At 48.1% G+C, this 26940-nt stretch overlaps 1 protein-coding gene, 1 long non-coding RNA gene and 1 other non-coding gene across 4 annotated transcripts in view; all 3 read right to left on the bottom strand.

Moving 5' to 3' along the window:
* SEC14L1 (SEC14 like lipid binding 1) overlaps nt 1-6813 on the bottom strand; it is a 43272-nt gene extending 36459 nt beyond the window's left edge. The window contains exons 1-2 of the mRNA XM_065693481.1: nt 6699-6813; nt 5117-5207 (exon numbers count right to left, since the gene is read on the bottom strand). Of these exons, the coding sequence (XP_065549553.1) occupies nt 5117-5179 (63 nt within the window). The 5' untranslated portion in view covers nt 5180-5207; nt 6699-6813. The remainder of the gene's footprint in view (nt 1-5116; nt 5208-6698) is intronic.
* Nucleotides 6814-9052: 2239 nt separating this feature from the next.
* On the bottom strand, nt 9053-26593 carry LOC136021543 (uncharacterized). 2 transcript variants are annotated; one of them, XR_010615817.1, is made up of 4 exons: nt 26544-26593; nt 26192-26240; nt 23251-23332; nt 9053-11470 (listed from the first exon to the last, which is right to left on the bottom strand). It is a non-coding gene; the product is annotated as an uncharacterized LOC136021543 (long non-coding RNA). The 2 variants fall into 2 exon arrangements; XR_010615816.1 differs by lacking the exon at nt 26544-26593 and having other exon boundaries at nt 26192-26276.
* LOC136021693 (small Cajal body-specific RNA 16) lies at nt 25969-26148 on the bottom strand. The gene has a single exon (XR_010615871.1). It is a non-coding gene; the product is annotated as a small Cajal body-specific RNA 16 (non-coding RNA).
* Nucleotides 26594-26940: the final 347 nt, after the last annotated feature.

Below are 26940 nucleotides of genomic sequence, written 5' to 3'. Positions count from 1 at the left end.
TTTCAACAAAGACAGGAAGCAAAGTTTGATGAGAGTCTGGGAGTCATAGGACAGAAGCCACGCAGGTTACGGAGTGGAAGCTCAGCTTGCTCCCAGCCCCAAGCTTTGGGTATCCAAGATAAAGCCTCAAGAAGGGGCACCACATGGGGGGAATAAATCCTCTACACATTTAAAGCCTACTTTGTGCTTTCAAAAGCACCTGCAGAATGGCTTCCTTTTGCTCCTCAGCCTCTCAGCCCCTTCACATGGTTTGCCGAACGCAGTTTTTCAAAGAAAAAAAAAAAGACTAGAAAGAATAAAAATTGTAGGGCTCTATGAGCAGATTTGGCACTTTACTTGAGACAGTTATTCTTTTTAAAACAACATTTTAAAGTAATAACTTTTAAAATTAAAAGATTATGTACTGCTCAATCAGGAAACTCATCCCAAATCTAGATCAAGGGATTATAGTTTGATTTGTAAATCTAAAAGAAAAAAAAAACAATTTCTTTTTTCTAATCTAATCTATCATTGAAGCCTGTTTATGCCATATACAATATTATTCCTTTCCTGTAATTTAAGGACACTTTAAATCATGGAGATTTGCCTTAAACACACTTTTTTCAGATCTGTAAAACCAAAAAGCAGTCAGCCCCTTGTCCAAAAGCAGCAAATTTGAGCCATTAAAATTAAAATCTAATCAATACTTATTAAGATTCATGCTTTAGATATTCTATCAGAACAAAGGAAAAATTTTTAAAGGATTATGATGAGAACACATAGTTCAGAAGGAGGCAATTTTCAGCCCCAAGGCAGTGCAAGATTAATTGCAATTTTAATTTTAAAATCAAAACGAAACGTGCTATTTCCACAATGCAAGCTCCTGACACTGATGGCTACTTTACTTACATTGTTTGGCACCAGTGGAAGCTGACAGATGCCAGCAACTTTATTAAAGTGGAAACCCTATTTTAGGTATCCAGAAGACTGTAAAATACCCTTGGAAGTCTGTCTCCTGTCACAGGCAAAGTGGAAAAATTTTAGCTTTCACAAAGCCATGAGGCCTTAAAAATCTCTGTAAATTTGACTAAATGCAGCAGGACACATTTAGAGCACATTTGCTGTGTTCATTCACATTACTATTATATTTCTTTCTGAAACTAAGTAATTTGTGGCTGCAAATAGCAAATTTTTCTAAACTGGCTGAAGAGAAATACATTTACCACAGAACTTCCACAAATTAAATAAAATAAAATCTCCTCTGGTCAGCATTAATTGCACCTTTGGAATGCCATAGTAGCTGATTATTCATTATTTAAATTTACTTTGGAAATTAAACTCCAGGGGAATTACCCAGTGCATGCCAGACTGAAAATGAACTGTGGACCTCCAAAGTTAATTTTAGACTCGTGTGTGTTAAGATAGATTCAAGTTTTTAATCTGCCATTTAAAATTAAGAACCACTTATTCAGCAAAGACCTTATATTAATTTAAATGTAAGCCTCTTTAAGCCGGTATAAAAAATTGAATCAATAATCTTGAAAAGATTTATAAAAGCAGCCTCTCAGGTTTTTCTCCAATACATTTAACCTTGGTAACTTGACAAGTGAGTCTAAGTAAACAGTCATTTTTCCACATTTCAGCTGCTTTCAGCATTATGTAAACTTCAACATGAACAGGAGGAAAAAGGAGGCAAGATTCTATTCACTCTGATGAACAACTGTGCAAGTTGTTGGGGTTCTGATTTTAAAATATGTATATATATATACATATATACACACATACATATGGAGAGTTTTCTAGAAGTAGTTTATGACAGATGAGCCACAGAGCAGCCAAAATTCATCATGTCAGCACTGGTACCCATTTGGTGAAATCATATTGCCTTTGTTAGGTGTGTCAGACAAGATGCGATAATTTCTAGCCTATAACTAGAATTTTTTCAAGTTCAGGAGATAGTTTCATTAGAAGATCTGCATCCAGTTCTTACTGCTTTTAAAGTAACTTAGATATTATCTGGAACCAAACAATTTGCCAGTAAAAGGAAATCTTCAAGGGAAGTAGCTTATATTAAATGTCATGTGGCTTGCCTTTAATGACGAAGGAAGGCAAGAAGCATGCAGCAATGGGTCTCCCAACTCTCTACCAACAGCAGAACTTTAATTCTGTTGCAGATTTGAGAGATAAGGAGCTGTGCCTTGAAGTATGCTGTCACAGAGATACATTAGGGTTCAACAGACAATTTTTGGATTTCAGTGAAGGAAATAAGAAAAACTTATTTTCAACACCAATTCAACTTAGAACAAGAATTTTCACTGTGTCTATTTTAAAAGTCTTTATATCATAATTGCCTGCAAAACACTTGTCAATCTTGGTTTAGATCAAAGTGGAATTAAAACCATTTTTTGGTCTTAATATAGCTGCACTCACCCTTCAGAGAGAACAAAGTTCTCCCAAAACACACCAGAACAGCATGAATGGAATGCTGATTGTACTTTATTCTCCCTCAAGTACCTCTTTGAAACACAGGAAAAGTGGGCAAATAGGAAGTTTGTAGTGTAAATGACCCACTCTGCAAGTGGCATTCACTTGGCTGCTTATAGAAAAGAAGAGTTTTATGCTGATTCCTCTATCTGAAAGCTAAATATTAGTTTGACTTAATGAGCTCCAATTTGTAAATGGAACATGTATCATCCAGGAACTCTTAACAGTCCACATGAGCTTCACTGACACTGGTGATCATTACTCTCTATAGAATGAATGATCTCTTTAGTTCCTGAGGGATTCTAAGGGAGGACGACTTTCCAAATAGAATCTTTAGAAGTACCCAACACCTTCAGACAAAGATGAGATCCCACACAAGACGACCCATGCTAGAAACACTGATTTTTGTTAGACAGCTCGGTAGAAAGAACATTGCTGACACATTGACCAAAGGTTTCTTTGAAAGGCTTTTTAATGACAGCTGAGCATCTCTGGTATATGGGTTTAAGCCTCTATTTGAGGACACATTCTTTCAAAGTTTGGGTGCAAATAAAAGAGAGGGATAGAGAAAAATCAAATAAACCACCATACCGTTAAAGCCATTTGTTAAGTGCTTGAAATTCGAGCTTGGTATACACAGGGATGTGTTCCTTTCAGAAAAGCTGCTGGCACTGTTAAAATAACATTTATAGCACTTTCTTGCTGAGAATATGCAACATAGTACTTCCGCTTTAGCAAGCACAAAATTTGACACAAATAGTCCTTCCAGAAATACTTCCACTTATGCAATCACTACTCAACCAAGGGAGAACAGTAACAAAAAGCATTAAACTATCATATACTATTTATATTTTTTAAAGAATTCGGCTCCTGGATGGACTCCTCTCCATGCTTTGGAAAATGCATGAGCAGTTTTGATAGACCATTACCCAGAATTTTGCACCCTTTAAAAGCCAGTAACAGCAGCAGCATGGAGGAGAAATATGTTCATCCACTGATCACATCCTGAACAAGTTCAAGTGATAACATGCTGCCCTAACAGGTGAAATAAGTCATATGTACAATTACTAACCTAAACTTCTAGTCTCAGAAAGCATCCTGTTCAGCTCCTTCTTTTTATAAATATGCTTATTCTCTTAGTTCATTGTTTTATTCCTCAACTATCATTTTATCCTAGCTACGTATGTAGTATAGCCTCTTTCTTTCCCAAGAAGAAAAGCTTTCATGTAAGGAAAAAAATAATATTTGTTAAAGTTTATTCTTCAACTGTTATCCTCAAGATACAGAACGGTTTGAGAACTAAGTCAATATTAATAGTCAGAAGTTTTTCTGATTAGACCCATTGTGAAAAACCCCGATGTCAGCATTTTGACTCAAAATGCCCTTGAAGTAACTTAAAAGAATTTTTGCCTTCGATTCAACAGTAAGTTAAAGACTCGTCGGTTCAGCAAACAGCCAGAGAATTTTGTCCAAGAAACTAATTTTGGTTGACTGATCCAAGAACAAGAACCAGTATACTTCACTGAGGGCTAAAGTTACACAAACAAATTTAAATTAGAAACCATTTGAAGCCTAGCTGTCGGGCTGTAGCAAGGTCCTAAAAGAGCTTAAACATATCACAGATTCTTCACCACTCATGAAAATAAACACTCTCTGCCCTGAAGTGTTCATAAGACTAAGAACTGCGTGTGTAATACAGGAGGCAGCTTTACGAATAAGACAAAAAGAAATTGAAGTATTCCCTTTGAGTGACCTAACCCTTTTTTGCCCTGTGACTGCAAAGGATCACTTCTGTAAGGAACTCTGCACTCCAAACCATGTGATCTATCTAAATATTTACACTATGAACACTATTAAAACTCTCTTCTGAAGCTATAAAACATAGTATTTCCAGCAAGTGAAACAAAACAACTTCTGTTTAGATTCTTATTTAGTTTTAACTATTTTTATCAGGTAGAATCTAACCTGGCTGCTCTCCCTAACCACTCTTTGTAACTCATGAGAGCCACACAGCTGTGGCTTTGGCTGAATATACCTTAAAACATCAAATACACTTCCTTTCTTTTTTCTAAAAGAAAAAAAGAGAGGGGAAGAGAGAGAGAAGAGGGAACCTGATTAGGATTTTGGTTTTTTGTTACCATTTGTAACACTAGCACACAAATTAGCAGCCATGCCCCCAGGAGGCTTACTGTTCATCTCTCTGTCCTCCCTATCAATCTTTTCCACCCCCACCCCAAAGTATTAGCAATGGTCTGAATGCTTTCTCCTCTTTCATTTAGGCTTATCATTGCTTCATGGCTTTGTGCTCTGCAGTCCTGTGAACTCTGTTCTGATGAGGACACAACCACACCAATCTTTTAATCAACGTAGTTGACACTTTCTCCCATGCTGGAATAGATTGCTCCCAGTAATCAGCTAGGAAGTATGCTTCAAATTTGTTTTTGCTTTAACTTTAAAATAAATCTACAAGCTATATCTAAAGTTCGGGTAAAAAAAAAACTCCAGTTAAAGAAGAAACCATCAGCATCTGGTATTTTACATATTGTTTCAGATTTCTGTTTTACAGTACCTATCAAACAGAGCCTTTTCCAATTGTACTTTGCAATACTAGGAACTGCCAAGGAAGAAAATGACAGTAAAAATTAATACTTACAGCCATGATTAGCTCAAAAGGGTGTTTATACACCCGCACGGGGGATTGGTACTTCTGCACCATTGCTGCGGTTAGTAAGCTCAACTCAAACCTGAAAAAGAAATTTTTAAAGCCATCTGTCAAATGCAGGAAGCCATTTTCAATCTTCTCTTAAAATTATCCTGTGCGTGATCCCCCGCTAGCAATTCTACAGGAAATCCTTCACAAGTCCTTGACTTTTTCCTTTCGAAGATGCAGTGGGGCCCTAAAGAGCTGCGGATATTTTTGTCAGAATTGACTTATCATTTCTTCCAAAGGCAACACAAAATTAGCACACTTTCAGTGCAGTTTTAGTAACAGATCTTCAACACACTTTATGACTCCTCATCAGGATGGTGAGACTTCCTGTGCTGCTGCTGAGAAACAAACATTGACACATCCCAGCTGAAGGCAGAAAAGCATTGCCCAGTCCCCCTGCATGGAAAGGGGGCTGCTTGCTTATACAGCATTCTGAATTGGGATGGTTTAAAAAGAAAATCAAAAAGGAGGTTAAAGCATTAAACAAGTGTTAAACCCCCTTGTTTTCAGAAAGAATGAAAGAAATGGATCACTACAGCACACTGATACAATGCATTCCTTTCTCATTTCCAAGTCAAATTAAATGAGACTTTTGAAACAGAAGAGATCACCGAAGAGAAAGACTTAGAGGAACTACAAACATTCCAACATGTACTCAGAAAATATTCACTAGCAAAACGGCTCGGAGTTACTCCAAAGGCTTTGTGTCTGCTTTCGCCAGCAAAGTGACCCAAACACTCCTGAACGCAATTACGTTTATTGAAAAACGCTGGCATCAGCACTGGCAGATGAACCCCCGGCTGCTAGCCAGGCTCACTTCAGTGAGAAATGCGTTTATTTCAGTACTTTAAGCATTACTTTTAATTCTAATTTTAATTACTTTCTTTTTCCTACTGCTTCCTCACGTTATCTACAGCGCTGCTGGGGAGCGTTCTCAGCTCCGGCTACGGAGCGCGGCAGATGGGCAACGGCAGCTCCCCAGCCCCGGGAAGCAGGCAACAGTAAGTCCCGGAGTCACAAGAAAGTTCAGCCGACATGCTCGGCAAGAGCGGAATTTACCCGTGCCTACCCCGCCTTTCGAAAAATAACACCTGAATCAGCAAAACCAGCCGCAAGCCCCTACACAACAAGAGTTACACAACAAAGGAGCAGCCCAGAGCTTCGCTCCCCGTGGGGACCAGCGCAGCGCGGCCCCCGCCCGACGTGAGGGTGTCCTCCCCCCCGGACCCGGCCGGTGCTCCGGGAGGAGCCGCGGCCCGGCGGGCACCTGTGACAGCCCGGACAGAGCCGTGAGCCCGAGCGGTGTGAGCCCGAGCGGTGTGAGCCCGGCGGCCGTTCCCCCCCCCCCGCCTCACCACCACACAGGGAGCGCCGCCCGCTCCTCGGGGGTCCCCGCGGGGGCCCGGCCCGGCCGCGCTAAGGCTGAGGGGGAACCGACGGGAAACTTGGCGACGGCTGAGGGGAAGGGGCGAGGAGCACGGACGGTGAAAGCGGGCGCAGCACCGGCGCAGGGAGCCTTGCTTACCGCCTCCCGCCGCGACGGCCGGCCGCGCTCTGGCCTCATGCCGGCGCGGGGCAGCGCCGGTTCCGGCAGGGGAGGGGACCCGGTGCCGCCGCCGCCTGTTGTTACTAGTGACAGGGCGGGGCTTGGCCGCCGGCCCCGCACTGCGCGTGCGCGGGCCCCAGCCGCCTGCGCAGGCGCCATGGTGGTGCGGGTGGGTGTGAGGAGGCGTGTGCCCCACATAAGCCCTCAGCATGGCAGCACCGCGGCCGGGCGTTGTGCGGGTTCTCTTCACCCCTGTCCCTGAGCACCGCTTTGATGCTATTCAGTAATCATGGAATCATTTATGTTGGAAAAGACTTTTAAGTTCAACCATTCTCCAGTGCTGCCAAGGCCACCCCTGCCCCAATGCACTGAGGCCTCGTCTCCACGGTGTGTGAGCACTTGCAGGGCCGGTGCCTGCAGCCCTGCCCTGGGCAGCCTGTTCCAATGCCTGAGCACCCTCTGGGGCAGGAATTGCTCCTCAGCTCCATCTAAACCTGCCCTGGGGCAGCTTGAGGCCGGTTCCTCTTGTCCCATCCCTTGTTCCTTGGGAGCAGAGCCCAGCCCCTCCTGGCTCCATCCTCCTGTCAGGCACTTGTAGGGAGCCATCGGGTTCCCCTTGTTTTTGGCTAATCGCCCGCACTGGAGCTGAACCTGTCCGCAGGGCTCAGAGGCGAGTAGGCTGGGGCAGTGGCACCCAAGGCTCACAACCTGTCTCCATCGCCCTCGAGCATCTTTCTGCCTGTCGTCTGTCTCCTGCAGCTGCAGTCACGCAGCCCGGGGTGCTTCGCAGTTTGGGATGTCTGAAAGAGATGCCTTAGACCATGTCTGGAATGGTTTAACCATGATGTACTAAAAGCAAGAAACACAATTACTGGTTTGTGCTTACCAGTGTATCACAAACTGTTAAAATCAGGATGTGCAAAGTAGGGGCCCACACCCCTATTCCCTTTAATGACTCCATTAAGGCGATTTGTTCAGCCAGAACATGTTTTATTACTGACTTACTCCCTCAGAAAATAAATCCTTCTACTGAAATGGCGAATCATTATCCTGTCCTTTTTGGTGCAGTTCTTTCTCTAGGAAAGCTGAAGTTGTTGTTACTATTAATAAGTGATCCAGCTACAATTCTTTCTCTAGCTGAACCATGTGTCTTTTAGTCAAGAGCAGGCTGTTGTCTGATCTGAAACCAGTCCTTACAAGAAGCTGTTTAATGTGTTCAGGAATTGTTTCTCTGAAACTGGTTTCTGCTGTGGCACTTGGCCAGTTGCCTTCATGTAGCTGATGTTAACTAGTTATATCTAGTAACTCTGTAATTAGATTTAGTTATCTGATTGATAGTCCTTGCCATTATGCCTGTAACATCCTTTCCCTGATCTGAAAGCTGAGATATAATCCTACCAACATAGACGAGCAAGGAATTTACACCCACTCAAATTCCTCTTTGCTCATAACATCTCTCTTTAGATCCTGAGAAATGTTTTACTTCTCACTGACTGCCACTATTCTACCGAACCAAATGGCCATATAACCAGAAAAGCTTTATTTGGACTTCTAAAGGTACTCAGTGTTTATTGATAGAGTGAAAGTCTGTAATTTAACATCTAAATCAGTCATGGTATGTGTCTTGCCTGCTTTCTATGGAAACAATAATCTTAACAAGGTAGACAGAAAAGAGAAAATTAATATGTTTGTATTTTTTTTCTTTTTAATAGTGTTTATATTCCTCTTACCTCTTCTTTTATGGCAGCTCCAGCAGTGCATCGTTAGAAGGAATATAAATGAATAAACGGGTAGGTGAAATGTTTTAAGGAAAGCCCTGAAGCATGCTGAAGGCTGAAGACTATGTCCCAGAGGACACAGGCTGAAAGTGCAAACCATAGAATCATAGAATCACAGAATGGTCAGGGTTGGAAAGGACCTTAAGATCATCCAGTTCCAACCCCCTGCCATGGGCAGGGACACCTCACACTTAACCAGGTCACCCAAGGCTCTGTCCAACCTGGCTTTGAACACGGACAGGGATGGAGCACTCACAACTTCCCAGTGCCTCTCCACCCTCACGGGAAAGAACTTCTTCCTTATATCCAATCTAAACTTCCCCTGTTTAAGTTTGAACCCATCACCTCTTGTCCTATCACTACAGTCCCTAATGAAGAGTCCCTTCCCAGCATCCTTATAGGTCCCCTTCAGACACTGAAAGGCTGCTCTGACGTCTCCACACAGCCTTCTCTTCTCCAGGCTGAATACATCGAGCTTTCCAAGCCTATCATTAGGAATGCAGCTCTCTAGCTGTGAAGAGAAGCTGAGCTTTAGGAAGGTTATGCAAGGTTGGTCACTCCCCACTATCTGAGCACTTTTCCTGGATTGCATTCCTTCACGTTATGAGCTTGGGTTACACAACTCAAAGCCCCGTCATCTATCCTCTTTCAGGCAATATTGCCATGGAAATTAATGAGAAGTATTGCTAGTAAATCCTTTATTATTAATAATAACTAACTTAAAAGCACAATTGCCTGAGGGCTGATGTATACAAGCAAAGATTGAAAATGCCTCGCGGCCTTGCTGTAATTGAGTGCAAGTCCCTGGAATTTCAGCAGGCAGGGACTTGCTCTGGTTTCTTTTGTTTGCATCCCAGAGAGTGAATAAAGTGCTGTGGTCCTGGCTTCTTACTGTCCTGCAGGTCTGATCTTCACAGCTTTTGTACTAGAGGAGGTTGTTAGGAGTTCTCAACAAGAGGGAGCATGCATTCATTCAAGGTCTTGCTGCCAAACTGTACATTTATTAAAAGCATGTGAAAGAGGGATGAGATTCTGAGTCCAGATATGCTGAAGTTCTTCAAGAGCTGTTCTCTAATAAATCAGTGCCATCTGAGTCACTGGAATTTTTTATGCACCACTGGCTGCATTGGAATAACTGCCCTCTTCCTAAACCTTTAAAATTATGAAAAAGGACCCAAATGATAACATTTCCAGCTAAAATAAGCATGATGAGTGACAAACAGCTAATGGGATGGAGATGTGCCCTGGGGACATGCAATTCCCCAGCGTTCTTATTAAATGCATTGCAGATAAGTAACTAGGTGTCACAATTGTTTCGTTTCCTTGTCAGTCTGGAGAGCATCTGGTGGTGCTGGGATATGGGGTGGCGTGAATTCCTTCACCCCTTTATTCTTAAAACTACAGTAACTGTGACACCCAAGCTCAGGCCTCCAGATACACAGTAAATGTGCTCATCTGGAACAGCTGTATTTTTGTAAGCTCCCTGCATAGCCCATATTGGGGAAATGGTACAGAGGAAGAGAAGTTTCTCCAGATATCTCTGGAGATCATGAAGCTCTTTGGCAGGGAAGATACTAATAATCCCAATATGTAGATATAAATATTAAGGCTCACAAAATACTTTAGCAAAAGTCAGTAAGAGGAAGCAGACCAGAGCACTTTCTGAGTGATCTCTTTATCCCCAACACTGCTGCCTTTTAGCTTTATGTTAGTTTTCCGCCCTTGAGAAGATTGGGAACAAGGTAAAATATATCCAGACAAGCCTGTGTTCAGAGAGGTGATGTTAATATGCAAAAGCTAGAAGGCATTAAACTCTTGTGCTGAGAGTTTTATTCAGGATTAAACTGGCCTTAGTTCACTTTCAGCTTAATGCAGTACAAGTGAAGGTGTATTGACTTCATAGCACTATGTGATTTATCTGAACTTTCCCTTGTGCCATGGTGTAGAAAAGACTTAAATGACCCTGTAGACCGAAGCCCTTCATGTTTTGATGCCATACACAGTCAGAAACCTGGTTTTTTTCCCTTTTCTCCCAAGTGACTGATAGGAAAATAGAGTTGCAGGCTGGGAGCCGGCCAGAGACACCAGCTGCCAGTGCTTGGACTCGAGCAGCTGACATCAGAGCACAGGCACCACTGACATAGCAAAGGATACGTAGATGAACATTAGCAAATAGGACTAAGTCCTGATTCATAAAATACGTGAATTGGGATGAGCATATGGAAAGCATCCCAGTCCTTATACACATCCTCTCCTTGTACAGCCTGCACCCGTATGCGGCTTCCTGCATGGAATTCAGTGTCGCTGCTCAGAGGCAGTGATGGTGCTAAAGCAAAAGTGAGCAGGTGGTGCAGGGGGGGCTGCTGGAACAGAAATAATTCAAGCATGAGGAGCTAGTGGAGTGCAAAGTCTGGATGGAGCACCAAACCCAGCACTCATATCCTCTGTTGGATATTTGTGACACCCAGAAGGTTGATAGCACAGTCTTCTTGGGGGAGCGTGACGAGGGGGAGACCCCCTTCGGGGCTGCCACAGGATTGGGATAGTTTTATACCTTAGACATCAGGAGGTGGCATGGAAGGGGAGAGGGAGGGAGGAAGGAAGGAATGACAAAGGGAACTCACCCCCACAACCATTTTTCCATTATAAAGGGAAAAATGCTTTGATGACATCTTACTTGCTGGGATTTGTTTCTGTTGCTGAAGGTGTCATGCTCATAATACAGGGAGCTGGAGTTGCAATCCAGCAAGGGTTTACTGGCCAGTTGGGAATGCCCAACTTTTCTAATTGCCTTCGGTGACTGCTTGGTTGTGCCTGGTACCTGCCTCACTGTGAGCAGCCTGTTACCGGTCATCTCTGTGTGAGCTGAAGGACTGCCTGGATCTGATCGGTTCATTAGTAACACTTTTCAGCCCTTAGAGAAAGATCCATTTCAGCCACGAGGCACAGCAAAAGCATCATGGAGGAAGTTTCCTATAAAAATAAAAACAAAGGCTGTTTACTATCCCTCTTTTTAATAAGTCTGACAGTACAAATACTCTCATCTACTTCAGCAAGTGTTGAATCAAACAGTTGGGTCACTCAGCATGTGTAGACTTTGTCCTGTTTGCCTGTAAAATGAAGATACTATTTTTTTTTTTTTATACCAGAGGAGTAATAAGAAACACTTATTATTAAAAGTATTTCATAAATCCAGCTCCTTTTAAAGGACACACTGACTCCACCAGAACTGGGTCTGCACCCTGTGGGCAAACACTGCATCCTTTCACTGGAGCTCCGTCAGGACAAGCGTCCTTTGTGGCTGCTGCTCTCCCAGCATAACAGTGGGTCTATCTGTTGAGTTTATGCCCATGCCTGGAGGAAAATGAGGCAGATCATTACAAGGCACTTGCACACCGAAATATCTACCAGGATAGCTATTTCAGGGTTTATTTTTTACATCGCAGTGTCTGTGGATCAGGCCTGCGCTGGCAGCTTTCATCCAAGGATCTCTTAGAAAACCCTTGGGAACCATAAGTCTCATGATGCTATTTGCAGGCCTAGAAATGCTGCTTATCTTCTCTGATCAGCACAATTCCTTGCATGAATTCCAGCCCGGTATCCAAGGCAATCTCATTATTTGCTGTACATGCTCAATCTGCTTGCTAATTTCTTTTTCCTTGTCACAGGGGAGGAACCTTCCTGTGCTCCACAGGCATGCCTGTATTGGAGAGATTAAAGAAAGCAAGCAAGGCACATAAAGAATGTCACTCACTTGCAGCGGTGGCAGCCTGAATGAGGAGCACGGTTTAGAGACAGATGTTCCTTCCAACTGAATTGTCTGCATTGCTGATTCTGGAGAGTTCAATGCTCTTGAAGAGCGTGAGATGGGGAATGTTGTGAAGCAGAAGGCTGGCTGCATCCAGGAGCTGGCATGCTGCAAACAGCCGCTCTGCGCATTCGGCCATGGCTGCAGCATTAATCTGCCTTGGCCTCCAGCACCGCTGGCTGACTCTATCCTGGAATTAATTTGGCTAATGTACCACACGATGGAAAGCCACGTTTGCAATCTCTTTGCTAGGCAAGATTGGACAGAGATTGATAGCCTTGTCTATCCCTGGATAAGTGAGCTGGTAGCAGAGCTCCACAGAAGGGATACCCACTGAGAGTGTGGCTCCAGCTCTCCAGGGGTGAGAGATGGCACATTTAACACCACCTGGCTTTTGTAGCTGTCAGCATGGGTCAGGGGGAGCCTGGGCAGAGAAGGAAGAGAAGAAATCAGTGGGGAAGCAGAGCTGGAGCAGAGAAGGAATTGATGAGGCAGGGGGAACTTGAGCAGAGAAGGAAGAGAAGGAATCTGTGGGGCAGGGGGAGCCTGAGCAGAGAAGGAAGAGAAGGAATCGATGGGGCAGGGGGAGCCTGAGCAGAGAAGGAAGAGAAGGAATCGATGGGTCGGGGGAGCCTGGGCAGAGAAGGAAGAGAAGAAATCAGTGGGGAAGCAGAGCTGGAGCAGAGAAAGAACTGATGAGGCAGGGGGAGCTTGAGCAGGGAAGGAAGAGAAGGAATCGATGGGGCAGGGGGAGCCTGAGCAGAGAAGGAAGAGAAGGAATCGATGGGGCAGGGGGAGCCTGAGCAGAGAAGGAATTGATGGATCAGGGGGAGCCTGAGCAGAGAAGGAAGAGAAGAAATCAATGGGGCAGTGGAGCTGGAGCAGAGAAGGGATCAATGAGGAAGGGAGAGCTTGAGCAGAGAAGGAAGAGGAGGAATCGATGGGTCAGGGGGAGCCTGAGCAGAGAAGGAAGAGGAGGAATCAATGGGGCAGGGGGAGCCTGAGCAGAGAAGGAAGAGGAGGAGTTGCCTTTTGATCAAGCACTGGCTCTGCAACTGCTGTGCAAATGGGATGCGTAGAAGATCTTTTTCTGAGGGCAACTTCCAAATAGCAGGCTCAAAATAACTTGGTTTAATGAAGGGGATGATCTCCAGCACAGGAAGCCTATTTGCAGTCATGGTTTCAAGCTGGTAGCTACAGACTAATGTGTGACCACTAAGTATTCCAAATAAGCTAACAAACAGCTGTTATGTTTGATTTGCTTTTGGTCATAACCAGCCGCAGTCTGAATTAAACAAGAGCCCAATGATGAAAAGAACTGATTTGACCCAGTACAGCTCCCTGCATGGAGACTGGAAACAAGGGCAATGCTTCATTAGTGCCCCATCCCCAAACCCCATGTGCACCTGGGCCTTTGCAGCAGCCCTTCTCTGGGGAGTAAGAAAGGAGAGAGATTGGAAGCACCCAGGAGGTATCAAGAGGCCAGGTGGATACGGTAGTGATGGAGTCAAGAAAGCACCAACTAAGCAAAGGCAAGGCCCCCCATGAGAAACAGAGGACAGATCTGCCCAGCAAGATCCCCCAAAGGTGACATCCAGCTTGGGAAGCTTTAAAAGGCAGTGTGAGACAGGCAGGATGACATGGGAGGGAGGTCACTGTGCATCCACATTGTACCTCAATCAGCAGGAAAGGAGTTTTTACCCCTTTACCATCACTCTGTGAGATGCAGGCTCCACAATGGGTGAGCAGCTGCCTTTCCCACCCCACCACTGCTATGGCCACGTCCAGCACTGGCACGTTCAGCAACACACAGAGAATTGGAGGTGAAAAAAACCCCATTAGTTCATGGACGTAAGTCACATCAACACGGACGCTGCTCAAACTGCCCCAGAAGGGGGTTTTACATGTAGGCAAACTAACTGCTGAAAATAACCCTGAACCCAGCCTGGCTTCCATGCTGTGCCATGGGAATAATGCTGTGCATATGATCAGATTCAGCAGGACACAAGCAGCCTACAGGGCTTTTTACATTTGGCTTGAAAAGGCTAAAAATAGCACCCCAAACCATATTCCTTTTCTGTATTGCCATCTCCTCTGCCTGTTCCTATTCACTGGCACTTTTACATGCAAAGCAGGATTTGGGATCGGAGGCCTGGCAATTAGACTCCAACCTGGCAGCTGCAAGTGGAACAGCTGGAGGTGTTATTTTTATGGGATATTAATTGACTCCATGAAAAACCCTGAGCCCAGGAAACAGAGAGCGCCAGGGAGCCGCAGTGCACAGCCACATGACAGGGGCTTAGCGACAGAAAGAGATAAAATAAAGGAGAGAACCCAGTCTCCTAAAGCCGATTAGTTATAGCAATTTCTCCAAAGCTAAATATAGGAAATAAAAAGAATCCTCCCCCATTTTCATCTCCGTTGGCGGAGATGAGAAAGCACAAGGAAGGAGATAGAAAGAGATTTCATTTTTCACTTAACCCCCTCGTGGGTTGCAGAGAGAAACTGCTGCTGTAGTGATGCTCCCAGCGCTTGAACTCAGATTCCCCTGGCAGCTAACGCTGTCCTGGCACTAACAAGTGCAGCTGCAGTTGCTCCAGCCACAAAGCTTCTGGGCAGTATCACTGTGCTGGGCAAGCTCCCAGTGCCAGCCCAGTGCCTGGGCATGGCTGGGCCAGAGTGGTCCCCAGCACCTCTCTGCTAGGCACAGAGGGGTGAGCTGGCAGAGGGCAGAGCCCCCCCGTTTCCCAGACACTGTTTGCCTCTCTTCTAAGGGGCTGAACCACCCACACTGCCCCAAAACAAAGCAGGAGAGAGCCAGAACTCCTGCCTCCAGTTCTCCTTCCTCCCTGCAGCTAGACAGGCGAGGCTTAGGGACAGACAAAGCCACCAGTGGCCAGAGTAAGGAAAAGCTCAGGGTGCTGGTGGCAGGAGGAAATCGACCCAGACCATTGCCTCAGCAAAACCTCCTGCCCATCTCCTTAGACCGCAGGCGAATAAATCACAGGCAGCTCCAGCAGAGATGCTGAGAAGCTGGGAAACCAGCAGAGCATTTCAGATTTATGGGAAATTAATTTAGCCCCTGTCTGGGTGCTGACAGCCCGTAGTGCTGGCCCAGGGGTGGCCTCTGTTCATTCCCTAGGCTTAACTTCTGGAAATAAATCAGCAGCCTACAGCAGAAGTGAAGCACAACCTGTATCACTGCATCGAGGTATCGCCTGTGCTGGTAGCCATAGCACAGGAAGAGGCAGCAGGAAGGCTGCTGCTGCTTTCAAACAGCCTTGCCAATATCTTGCCAAAACTCAGCCCAAGAAGCCCCTTCCATGGCAGTCCTTGTCAGCAGACAGGAGAGCTCTGTGTTCCACAGCCTCCAGCATGGGAATTTCTTCCAAAACATGTGGGTTTTCCTGCTGTTACATGGCCTGTTCCCAGGAAGGTCCCCACAGGAGCATCAGCTTCCTGCAGAGAAAAAGGTGCCAGGGAAACAGGGAAAGCCCCAGAAGAGGGTTCCTGTGGGAAAGGCAGGGCTGGGTACCCAACTACAGGGATACATCACCTTTCCCCTCACCCATTAATTCAGCCACACCAGGCAGTTGTGCCATGTCTAATGACTATAGCTGCAGGTTTACATAGGTCCCATGTCAGCTGCGGGGTCCTCCTATGATACCTTTAACCAGGGCAGGGGACCTGCAAACATGCTGCCATGGGGAGGGATTCAGCATCCGCTGCGTGACCCTGCTCACTCCTGGGGAGATGCATGTTGCTCGTTCATCCACAGGTCTGGCAGCACCACATCTCCCCAGGCTTTTTTCCCTCGTAAGCCTCAGTATATGCCATCTGTGCTACCATCACACCTCTCCATAAGATCCAAAGTTGTGGATAGACAATGCTTTGGGGACAGAAGGGAAGGAAGCTTCTTCGAGAGGGTATCAGAACCACAGGTGACCTTGGTGGAGAACAGAGAGCTGCAGGCAGCCCCCGGCCTTGTGAAAGTCTTTGGCCTCCACAGAGTGACAGTTTCCTTCCGAGCTGCTCTATCCCACACAGCCGGTGGGACGACTCCGTGCAGCTCATGATGCAACGTGATTAGCAAACAGATGATGCATTTGCACCAGGAAGAGGAAAAAAAAAAAGAGAGGAAAAGAAGAGCAAGGCAAGAAAACAAGCCGCGTTTGGGGATAGAAGCAGGCAGCAGTGAGCTCTTTAAAAACCTGCTGAGGAAAGCACTTGCACAGCACATGGTTTGGGCAGATCAATGAAGCTGCAAAGTGGCCTGCTCCTGGCAAGCACACAAATCCACTTTCTAATGAAATTTACAGCAAGCAGAATCTAGGTCACTACTCGGAAGCATTCAGTTTATTCCAGGCAGCTTTTTAAATATTGAAGAAATAGCTGTCAAATGAAGCCTGCTCACCCCTGGCTGGAAGGTCCAGCTTGGAGCCGTGGCAGGTTTCTTAGCTACAGCTTAAAGAAATGCCTGTTTTTAAGCCCTCTCCCTTCATCATCACAGCACAGTGACTGAAATCAACTCCTGCCATGGGGGGAATGAAGGGCCCAAGTGATGCTCAGGCTGAACCCAGCTCAGCCTCGTCCCTTCCCATGGCTGGGGCAGTGAGACGCCCCGGCTGTCCCTTCAGCAGGAAACGCAGGACTCTCTGCTGCGGAAGGAAAACCAGTATTACAGCAAAACCTAAAACCAGCTCTCAGGGGAGCAGCTACAGGCAGCCTCTTAGCACAGGTGAGCCTTCAGCAAAGGCCGGGCGCTGCTGAGTGGAAGGATCTGGGCTGGACCAATGGTCATGAACACTATTCCCAGAGGTCATGCTTTAAGAGAGCTGCTGAAGCCTCTTCAAGAGTTGGAGAGGGAGGAAGGGTGGGGAGCAGGCAGCTCTCCAGCTGTTTACCTTGCAGAGCCGGCCACAGCCCCACACTCTCAGTTCCTGTACAAAGCAGAGCAGGAACACAGCCATTTCCTCTTCCGACAATGCAAACTCCAACGCTTTGCATAACACGCAGACAGCATTAACCAATCCCTGTCCCAGCTCAAGGTCCAGCCTGCCAGGCACAGACCTCAAAGCATTTCCAGCCCAAGGACTGTGGGGGCAAAGGAGGGGAGGCAAGGAGGTGGTCTCAAAGCACAGCCTGGGATGTGGCTGCACAGCACACAAGGTCCTTTCCAACCCTGACTATTCTATGATTCCCTTTTGCTCACAGACTTGTCCTGCCTTGGCATCTCCCCTGCCCACATGGGACTGGTTCCCCTTCTGTGAGGTCTGGCTTTCCCCTCCCAGCCCAGCCCCAGCACTCAGGGTTTGTCCTGTCTACGTTGAGGTAAAACATGGGTGCATATGCAAACACCTCTGCCTCCTTCCTCACTGTTTTTCACTTGCACACATAAACATCCATTTCATGCTTAGCTGATGGAGGATTTGCTTGGCTGGATTACAACCCTTGCTGCTGCTCTGCTGCTGGCTTTGCACCAGGATCTGGCACTGGAGGTGACAGCCAGTCTCTGACCTACCTTCCGTCATCCCTCCTGGTCTGGGCTGAGTACAGGATGCTTGTGCTGGGCACCAGTGTAGAACCACCCACTACAGCTCGGCTGTGACCCTGGCCCTGCTCAGCCCTCGGGCTGCAAGCAGTGTGTGTGTGTTTGCCCTTGAGTTAACTCACATGGTGCCCATTCAGCCAGGTCAGTTTGCAACAGCACCCTTGGATGGAGAACCCCGCAGGAGGGCTCAGGGCACGGATTTGAGTCCAGGGGAATGGCACTTTCATCCACCCTCTGCTCCCAGACACCTGCAAGGTTTCATGCTCCGCAGCCCTCTCTGCTGCAGGAGCCACCAGGTCCTTTTCCCCCTCAGTCCCAAGGGCCTGCACTCTTGCTTAGGGAACAGGGCACTTTAAATCAGGAACATTGTGCACAGACCGGTGAAAACCAAACAAGCCAGGGGAGAGCACAAAACAGATCCCAGCACAATCAAGGGAACTCCACAGAGCTGCAGGGTTTACTTCCACGTCTCTTTTATGACCTCTTGGCTAGTCCCAGGTTTTCTATTCCACAGGAAATTCCAATATCAAAAACTCAAATCAGGCCAGATTCAGAGGGTCTGGGGTTGGGTTTTTGGTTGGTCTTTTTTTTTTTTTTTCAGAAACTTTAAAGGAAGAAGCTGGAATTCTAGAGCACTGAATTCTGAATCAGGGACTGTGGGAAGGAACACTCACAGCACCATCATGCCCCAACCTTCTTGTACTCAGGCAGCATCTTCCAGCTTGGGGACTCACAGGAGGCAGCCAGAATGGAGCTCTGTGACCAGGATTCATTTCCTAGGAGAACCCTCATCCCATCAATAAAAACATCCCCCCTCCCCTTAAACCCTGCCTGGAAGAGAGAATAATTGATCAGCCTGGAGGATGAGTTTGATGTGGAAAACGAGGGGAGGAGGCTGGCTCTGGTTTGCCCTCCGTGCCTTCTGCTGGCGGCTGAGGAGGGAATGGTTCACCCCTAATTCAAGCTGGGCCTCTGGATCTGAAGATATTTCCATGACAGCATTTGAATGGCACAGAGGACCTGCAGTGCCTGTTCCAGCCAAGCAAAAGCCATCAGCCCTGCACTCAGTTTTGCCCAGAGAAGCCCAACAGCCCACACCAGCTTCTATTAAACTGATTTTCCTCCTTTTCCACTTAGCAGATCCTGATTAGTCTGAAAAGGTGATGAATGTGGCTGCCCTGGCCCAGCAGGTTATACAGACGTTATCAAGCACAAACTTTATCAGGCTTTGCTGGCGGGTGGCAGAGCTGTGTGTGGCCCTATCCATTAACACTGGTGTCTGCAAGCACAGCAGAGAGGGCACTTACTGCTTTACTGCACCTGCAACCAGGGCTCCCCAGTGGAAAGGCTTTTTCTTTAGTTTTCCTTTTATTCTGTTATGGAAGAAATTAAGTTATTATAGAGAATTAGCAGCCTGGTCCAGGAGTCCTGACCTGAAGCTTTATTCTCTCAAAAGACATTAGGCGTTCAAATAGGCTGAAAAGCCAAGTCATTCCCCATGGATGCTACCATGCCATGGTTGACTCTCACATATGGCAATGGTATCACAACTCAACCATGTGCTGGAAGACTTCCCTGCCAGGAGAAGGAATCAGCTGCCATGTCAGAAAGGACAGCATTTCCCAAACCCCAAGTGCCCTGATCCTGCTTTCAGTGCACATAAACCCATTTCTGTGACGAAGCTGCATTGCTGCTGCCCTGGGGAGTGATTCTGGCAGAGCTCAGGCCTGATCTCACCTTCAGCACCGAGATCTCCAGACCCTCGGGTCCAGCAGGGTTTTCCCTTGCAGAAAGAACTACTGCGAAGTCATTAAAAAGCCCACTTGCGTGGCTCGAAGCAGGTGATTGCAAGCAGTGCCTGTGCTCAGTGCCCTGGGTTTCTCTTGCAGGAGGGATCCCAATCTCCCCACAAAAACACAATGCGCAGAACTTTTCCCAAAAAGCCACGGATGTGCCGAGCATGAGCTCACCAGTCAGCAATGGAGGAACTGAGAAAGCTGTGCATGGGCAGCAGGCTAAGACAAGCAGAGCCTGGAGCTCCCCGACCCACAGAGCTGATGTAAGGGCTTGATGCTGCCAAAAGGCAGAGGTCTGGCTCACCCAGCACCAACTGGGACCTTCAGTGGTCTTTAATCTGTAGCTCCTTAATCCAGCAACAATCCATTGCTTTTATGCCAGGTGAGTGAGCTGCATCAGCTCCCTGTGAGAACAGCCAGCCTGAGCTGGGCATGGTAGCGCTGCAGCTCCCTTCCCCTGGAGCAGCTCCTGTTTCCATATCCTGGAGCAGCCAGAGGAACCGTGTTAGGGCACAGGGTGAAATGAGCAGAGAAATCCCATGTGCTGGGAAACAGGGACACAAGAGCACAAGGGAAGAGCAGATGGGAGCTGAGCTGCCTGGGGCCGGAAGAACAGGACTGGTGCTGCAGCAGTGCAATCCACCCAGCCGTGCAAAGGATTAGAGCTGCTCTCATCCATTTGGAGGCTGACAGAGCTGGAGAGACCCTGTGGCCACATGGGGCTCTGGTGTGGGGAGGGAAGGCACTCTGCTGCTCCAGGGCAGGGTCACACAGCTCTTGAAGGGCCACCAAGGCTGTGACCTGCCAAAGAGCAACCTTCCCTCAGCAAGCAAAGCCTTGACCCAACAAAGCACACTTCCTCTCGGCCCGCAGGGAGCTGGTCCAAGCAGATAACTCCTTGCTCCAGGGACTCGTGTACTCCTGAGATGAGCTATTCTTACTGCGCAGGAAGGAATGGCTCCGGCACAAACAAGTGCACGGCTGGACCTTATCGCAGGGCACAGGGTGCAAGTGGTGGACAAGGCTCCTCCAAACAATTACTCACGCTTGGAGAGGTTGTTTGCAACACCACGGAGCCACAGTGGTGGCCAAAGCACTTGGAGCACAACCTCCTCCACAGCTAGGGAGGAAAATAAATGGTGTGTGCTTGGAGAGCTGGGGCAATGCACTGGTTCAGGGCCAGATCATGACTGGGTGCAGCTTGCGCATGGACACACACCAGCGCCCTCAGCACCTCTCCTTGGTCCCTCTGCAGCACATGCAGGGCTCGCAGCTGCTCTTACATTGCCCAGTACCAACCTGCTGGGGATGTGAGACCTCGCACTGACAGAAAAGCTGTTTGCCATTGCCCACCTTCACACAGGCAAGGGGCAGCAGTGAGGGAAAGGGGGACAAGTACCTTGTTGACCACAGGGTTTAAAACCATTTCTCTTCTGGGAGAGCCTGGAGCTAACCAAAGTGGGGATTAATTTTGCCCAGCTGGTGAGCAAAGCAAGTAAAAGAGCACAGGCTCCAAAGCATCATTCAATACCAACACTGCCTGGGGTGTTTACCTCCTCTGGCTTGGCACAAAATTCCCTGTTGCTATTTAAGAGGCTCACAGCAGCTTCCTGTTGTAGGAAAACCAAATGGGCAACTGAGAATCAAACTTGGGCACACAAATCTTGCTAAGACCGCAAAAGGCTCTGGAATAAGCAAGAAGGGACAGGGGATGCATCATGCTGCTCCAGACCGGCACAAACCACTTCCACAATGCAATCTGGGTCACTCCAGCTGATAAACAAGTAAGAACCTTAAGCATGATTTGCAAGTTACACAGCCCCAAATATCCAGCTGACCCACTTGTAGGTGCATTGTGCTTTCCTCAAATGAAGGTTCTTTACAATCTCTAATCCACTTTGCATGTGGGTTAAGCAGAAACCTCAGCGTATCAAGTTGATAGAGGCTGGGTCCTGCCTGTATCTGTCAGCCCGAGGAGGCTTTTACTGTAATAGTGTTTCTAGCGCAAGTAATGACTTCAGCTATGGACTGTTTTCACAGCAAGACCCCAGGAGAGGCACCAGGATGGGCTGGGGACCACAATGGCAATCATGTGCATATGACTGTATCCAGACACAACATCCCCCAGGAGAAGCTGGGGAAAAGCTCATTTTACTTAAAGGCAGAGACCTGCTCCTTGCTGACCCATTCTGAACTAAAGCCTCCTGAGAGAACATTATTATTTCTGCAGAAGCCACAAGGTCAAAAAGATGTAGGATTTCCTTGGAAACAGAGCAAAGGCACTAAAGGCATAGCGGGAGCATCCTTCCCACTGGAACCCCCTCACCTCACCTTCAGCCCCATGAGCACCACCCCACTTCAGCTGCCTCCCCATCACTCTCCAGCCAGTCTCCACCCCAACACTGCCCCAGTAACAGACACCATCCTTCAGGCAAGAACTGTTCCCCTCTTGGATGTAAAGACCGAGCTTCAGAATGTCCACAGACCCCACCTGCTACCAGCAGCCCAAGAGGAGCCTACGCTCCTCCACATCTCAAGCTGCAGCAATCCCATACTCACAAAGCTGCCCATCTCTCCTTTGGGTTCCTCTTCTCAAGCACTGTGAGTGCTGGAGCAAAGCCAGCATCACTGGGATTTATCTGCTCAGGAATTCATTCTTAATGGGACACTCAGTGACAAAATTTAGCAAGGAGGAAGTCCTGCTCCTGGCCAAGGAGCCACCATGGCCGAGCAGCTTCTGTTGCACTTTTAAGAGGGCTAAGCACAGGGAACACACACACCCAACAAGCAGCATGAGTTCACCACATTTCACACCACACTGGCCTCAGACTCAGCCTAAAAGAGCTGTAAATGGGGTGGAAACTCCCTCTACCCAAGAAGGGAATCTAGAAGCTTTTTAAAGTGCAAGTGAGAAACTACTACTTGCTGTTGGCAAGGGTACATTTTACTATGCAGGCAGAAGGAAAGGAAACTTTACATGTGCAAGTGAACCCTCCAAGCAACCTCTTCCAGGTATCCCAATGGAGGTGGGTACTAACTATATCAAACCTGCAGCAGAGCTGCCTCCCTGGGCACACACACACAGAGCAATTCCTGGCTGCACGCAGGGCAAGCTGATGGTTGTGTAACGCACAAGCTGGGCTGCTGCCAAGGGACAGAGCAGGATCTTCAGCAGGAACCTAATCCCACCACAGCCTCCCTCCCAGCACATCCCATGAGTCTCCTATTTTCCCGTTTCAGTGAAGGCAAACCATTCCATGGAGCCCCACGCCCTCTAGTGGGCATTAGAGCTTGGTACACTGAGGAGATGCTCTCGAACCCAGCACTGCTGAACTCACGAGTAAATTGCCCCTCCAGATCCCCAGCGCACATCCAGCCAGCACTGCACACCCTCAGCGCGTCTGCCCCAGGCACAGATCACAAGTGTCACTGCAGCAGCTTTACACACCCACTTGCCTGGATTCACACTTGCAGCACGATGAAAATGTTTCTGCTTTGTTCACACACAATAGCAAGTACTAAATCTCAGTAAGTCAACTTTGAGAACTGGATTTTATTCATGCTTACCCTCTAGCTAAGCAAAATAACTTTCTGTTACCTAAAAGGACCACACAGCTGTAACCAGACTGCAAGAGCAGCACTCTCACCACCGTGCAGAATGGATCTTCTGGTCCAGCCACCTGAAAAGAAACAACCAGGGTGTTCAGACACAGCAAATACACTGCAGGGAAGCTGGGCATGGGTACCAGAGATGCTCAGTGTGGACGCAAGGGAGCCGGATCCCACCAGGCTGTCACAAACAGCTCATAGCCCAGGGTCCTCCTGCAAGTGGTCACATGTTAATGGAAATGAGAAAGTGTGTTAGTTTGAAAGTTAGTTGACAGGAAGATCCTAAGTCAAATGACTTTGTTTTAAAAATTAAGACACTTCAAGCTGGTAAGATACCTACTCCCAAGTTTTCCCTCCTTTATCAGAAACCTGAAATGTTTTAAATATAGTAACAGTCACAAATTTTCCATTTAAAGAATAAATACAGCTCATTTTCTAGGTGGATATGATCAGGATATTTGCAATCACAGTTGTCCCTGCTCATGACACGGGGATTGCAACTACATGAGCTTTCAAGGTCCCTTCCAACCCAAACCATCCTATAACACTGTGATTCTATCTAGGGCTTCACATGCTCTGTTCTGACAGCCCCTGTGGCTGAATATACCAATTTTTAACCGAGGGAAGCGCAAAATCAGAGTAAAGGAAACACTTGTTCAAATAATAAACTGAACAAAGGATGTCAGTCTGCAGCAGTACACAGGTGAAATGTGTTCAGCTGCAGCCTGAGACTGCCAGGCAGCTCTGCCCAGGTCAGCTCAACATGAAGGGACAAAGCAGAAAGGGAGAACTGGCTGCAAATTCAAGGCTTGTGTCTGCATCTGGTGAACAAAGCACAGCTTCGCTCGGTACAGGAGATGTTACCACTCACGGTGTGAGGTACAAATCCAGCTAAAGCTGGAGATCACTGCCCTACAGATCCATCTTCTCTGGATCAACAACTGAAACAGCAGCATCCCATCCCCAGCTTTCCCTAAAATCCTTTTTGATAACATTTCTACCATGAAAACTTCCACCAGTGCCAACCACCACCTCTGGCACCATCCACTTTCCAGCTGGCAGGAAGCTACTCTGAAGCCTGTGGTGTCACAGTAAGATGCGACACATCATATGAGGCACGGAACATGACTGCATTTCTGCAGGAATGGCTGTAACCATAGCCCAGAGCTTATACTGGTTCTTGCTGACAGGAGGAGATGACCTCTGTGGCCAGCAGAAAGCCTGTGGGGGCACAGCATTCACCTCCTGGACTGGTCTGAGCACATAAGAGGTGGCAAAATGAGCTTGTACTGCATCAGAGTATTGTGTGACAGCAACACAGCACTCAGATCTCATACCAGAAGGCCCAAAGCAAGAGACACTGCTTCATTTCTAGTGAGGAGGCACAGTATGAACAGTGTTCCTTCAAAACCAGACTTCATGCTGTTGTGGTACCCTCACACCATCAACAGGGTGAGACATCAGGTGGAAAATATTCACCACCTGATGAACACGAGGAGTGACACAAAGAATTAACACTGAGCTCCTTAAACCATCAGGATCCCAAATTAACACCCCATTAAACCAATGAGGGAGTTTAATTTCACACATCTGGTTAAAACAGCATGAAACTGGACAGTAACAGCATATTAGAGCTCCCAAGACAGACACATCGATCACATCCTTCTGGCTCAGGTGCTGCTGGTGTGCAGTGATTCTCCCTGGTTTTAAGATCCCATTGGAAACACAACATCTGGCAGCTTCTGCGCAGACACTGTGCACTCTATGGTCTGTACAGCACAGCAGAGCTCTCCCACCAAACAAAGCCACTAAGATGGGGAGGGAGAGGGGGCAGAAAAGTTGGTTTTCCCTCCCCAAAACTACAAAGCCCTTCCTCTCCCTCCCAACCCTTCCCTAACTTCATTAATGCTAGGTTATTTAGTTGTCTCTCCTCCGCTTGTTCTTGCTGCTTTTACTGGGTTAACTTTGCTCACAGATGCGTCAAGGTGAGCAAAGGAAAAGGTGAAAAGGTTTGCTGGGACTGGGAGCAGGGTCTCCCATTGAAATATGAATTCATTTTATCCCAAACTGCACCAAGAGAGCTCTGAGATCACTGACACATGAGCTGCAGCCACACACAACAGTCTGCTGGCAAAGCTTGGTTAAGAAGCACCTTCCTCCTCCTACTGTCTGACAGCTCCTCAGTTGTACAGGAGCAATCATCTGGGGTGACCTTGCTGTGAGCCAAAGCACCCAAACACCAACAACAAGCAGGAAAAATGCTTTTTGGGATTGGGTTTTCATTCGGTAAAGCATTTTTGTCAGGAGCCAGGACCGCAGCACACATCTCCCCCACTCCCCTTTCTATGTGCTTCTGAGCTGTGAGCCCAGCTGTACAGGAGAAACCAAACAGTAAAGAAAACCACAAATGCACAAAAGAACATAGTACAACTTCCAACAAAGCCATACGATTTGCTTGAGTAAAGAAACCACATTAACAGTCCCTACATTGTGGGGGGACAAAGTTTTGGAACCAAAATAATGCCTAGCGATAAATCAGGTGGAAAACGTCTGAGCAACACGCCTAAGTTCTGGTTTTCACACCCGTGAAACTCGCCTACAAAGGAAGCGCAGGATCAGTTTCACTGTTCTAGGTGATTTTCAAGAGAAGATTCAGCATGCATGAAACCACCTGACTGTAAAGCTGTCTGCCCCTGCCCTGGGCATCTCTTGTTTGCAGTATCATACATGACCATCAAAACGCTGCATGGATGCTCACACCTGTTACTGCACAGGAGGGACCCCGCAGGGAGCCCGCCTGGGAGCTGATCTCGGGCACAGGGCCAGGCTGGCTGGCATGAGGAGGGCCCCGCTGGCCCCACTGCCCAGCAGCCCTCCCCCAGCCCTGGCACACCCCTCCCGCCCCCCCCCCCCCCGGGGTTCTCCCTCACCTCAGCGATGGAAGCCCTCGGGGCTGTGGGCTCTCGGGCGCTGGAAGTCCTGCAGGGAGTCACAGATAAAACAGCGCCGGTCTGAGCCCCCCTGACACACCCGGCCCCCTCCCCTGCACCCCCCACACGGGCTCAGCACCTCCCAGAGAGGGATCACAACCCGGCCTGATCCCTTCCCCAGCCTCCCAGCTCTCCCTCCTCACCCCCAATTGCGACTCCCGCACCGCCCCCCATGGCCTGCCCCCCGGCCCTCACTACCCCCCCACCGCCCCCCAGGCCTCCCTCGCACTCTCCCCCCACACCCCCGGTTGCCCCCCACGTTGCCCCCCACGTTGCCCCCGGCGCCCCATACACCCCGGCCCCAGTCCCGGTGCCGCCGCCCGCCATGAGGCCGCTCACAACCGGAAACAGAAAGGCGGGAGCTCCACCGAGACACAGCGCAGCCCAGAGCGCCTCGCAGCCACTTCCGGCCTCTGGCGGTCCTCCAGACACTGCCTTAAAGGGCCAGCGGCGGCCGGAGCCACCGCTATGGCAACGGCAGGGCCCGAGCCGGCCCCCGGGGTGCGCTGCGGGCCGGATGCGGGCCGGATGCGGGCCGCGCACCCCCGCCGGCTCTCGCAGCTCCGCCCGGGCCGCGCCGGGTCCGCACAGCGGGGAGCGGGGTCCCGGGCAGCGTGGGACGGCCGGGGAGTGGGGCACAGGAGGCCCCCGAGCTCGGGGAGCACCCACGGGGTTCGTTTTGTATCCCC

Source organism: Lathamus discolor, chromosome 13 (genome assembly GCF_037157495.1).
Source record: "Lathamus discolor isolate bLatDis1 chromosome 13, bLatDis1.hap1, whole genome shotgun sequence".
NCBI lineage: Eukaryota > Metazoa > Chordata > Aves > Psittaciformes > Psittacidae > Lathamus > Lathamus discolor.
Note: the sequence above shows the minus strand (reverse complement) of the source record. Positions and strands in the feature narration are given on the sequence as shown.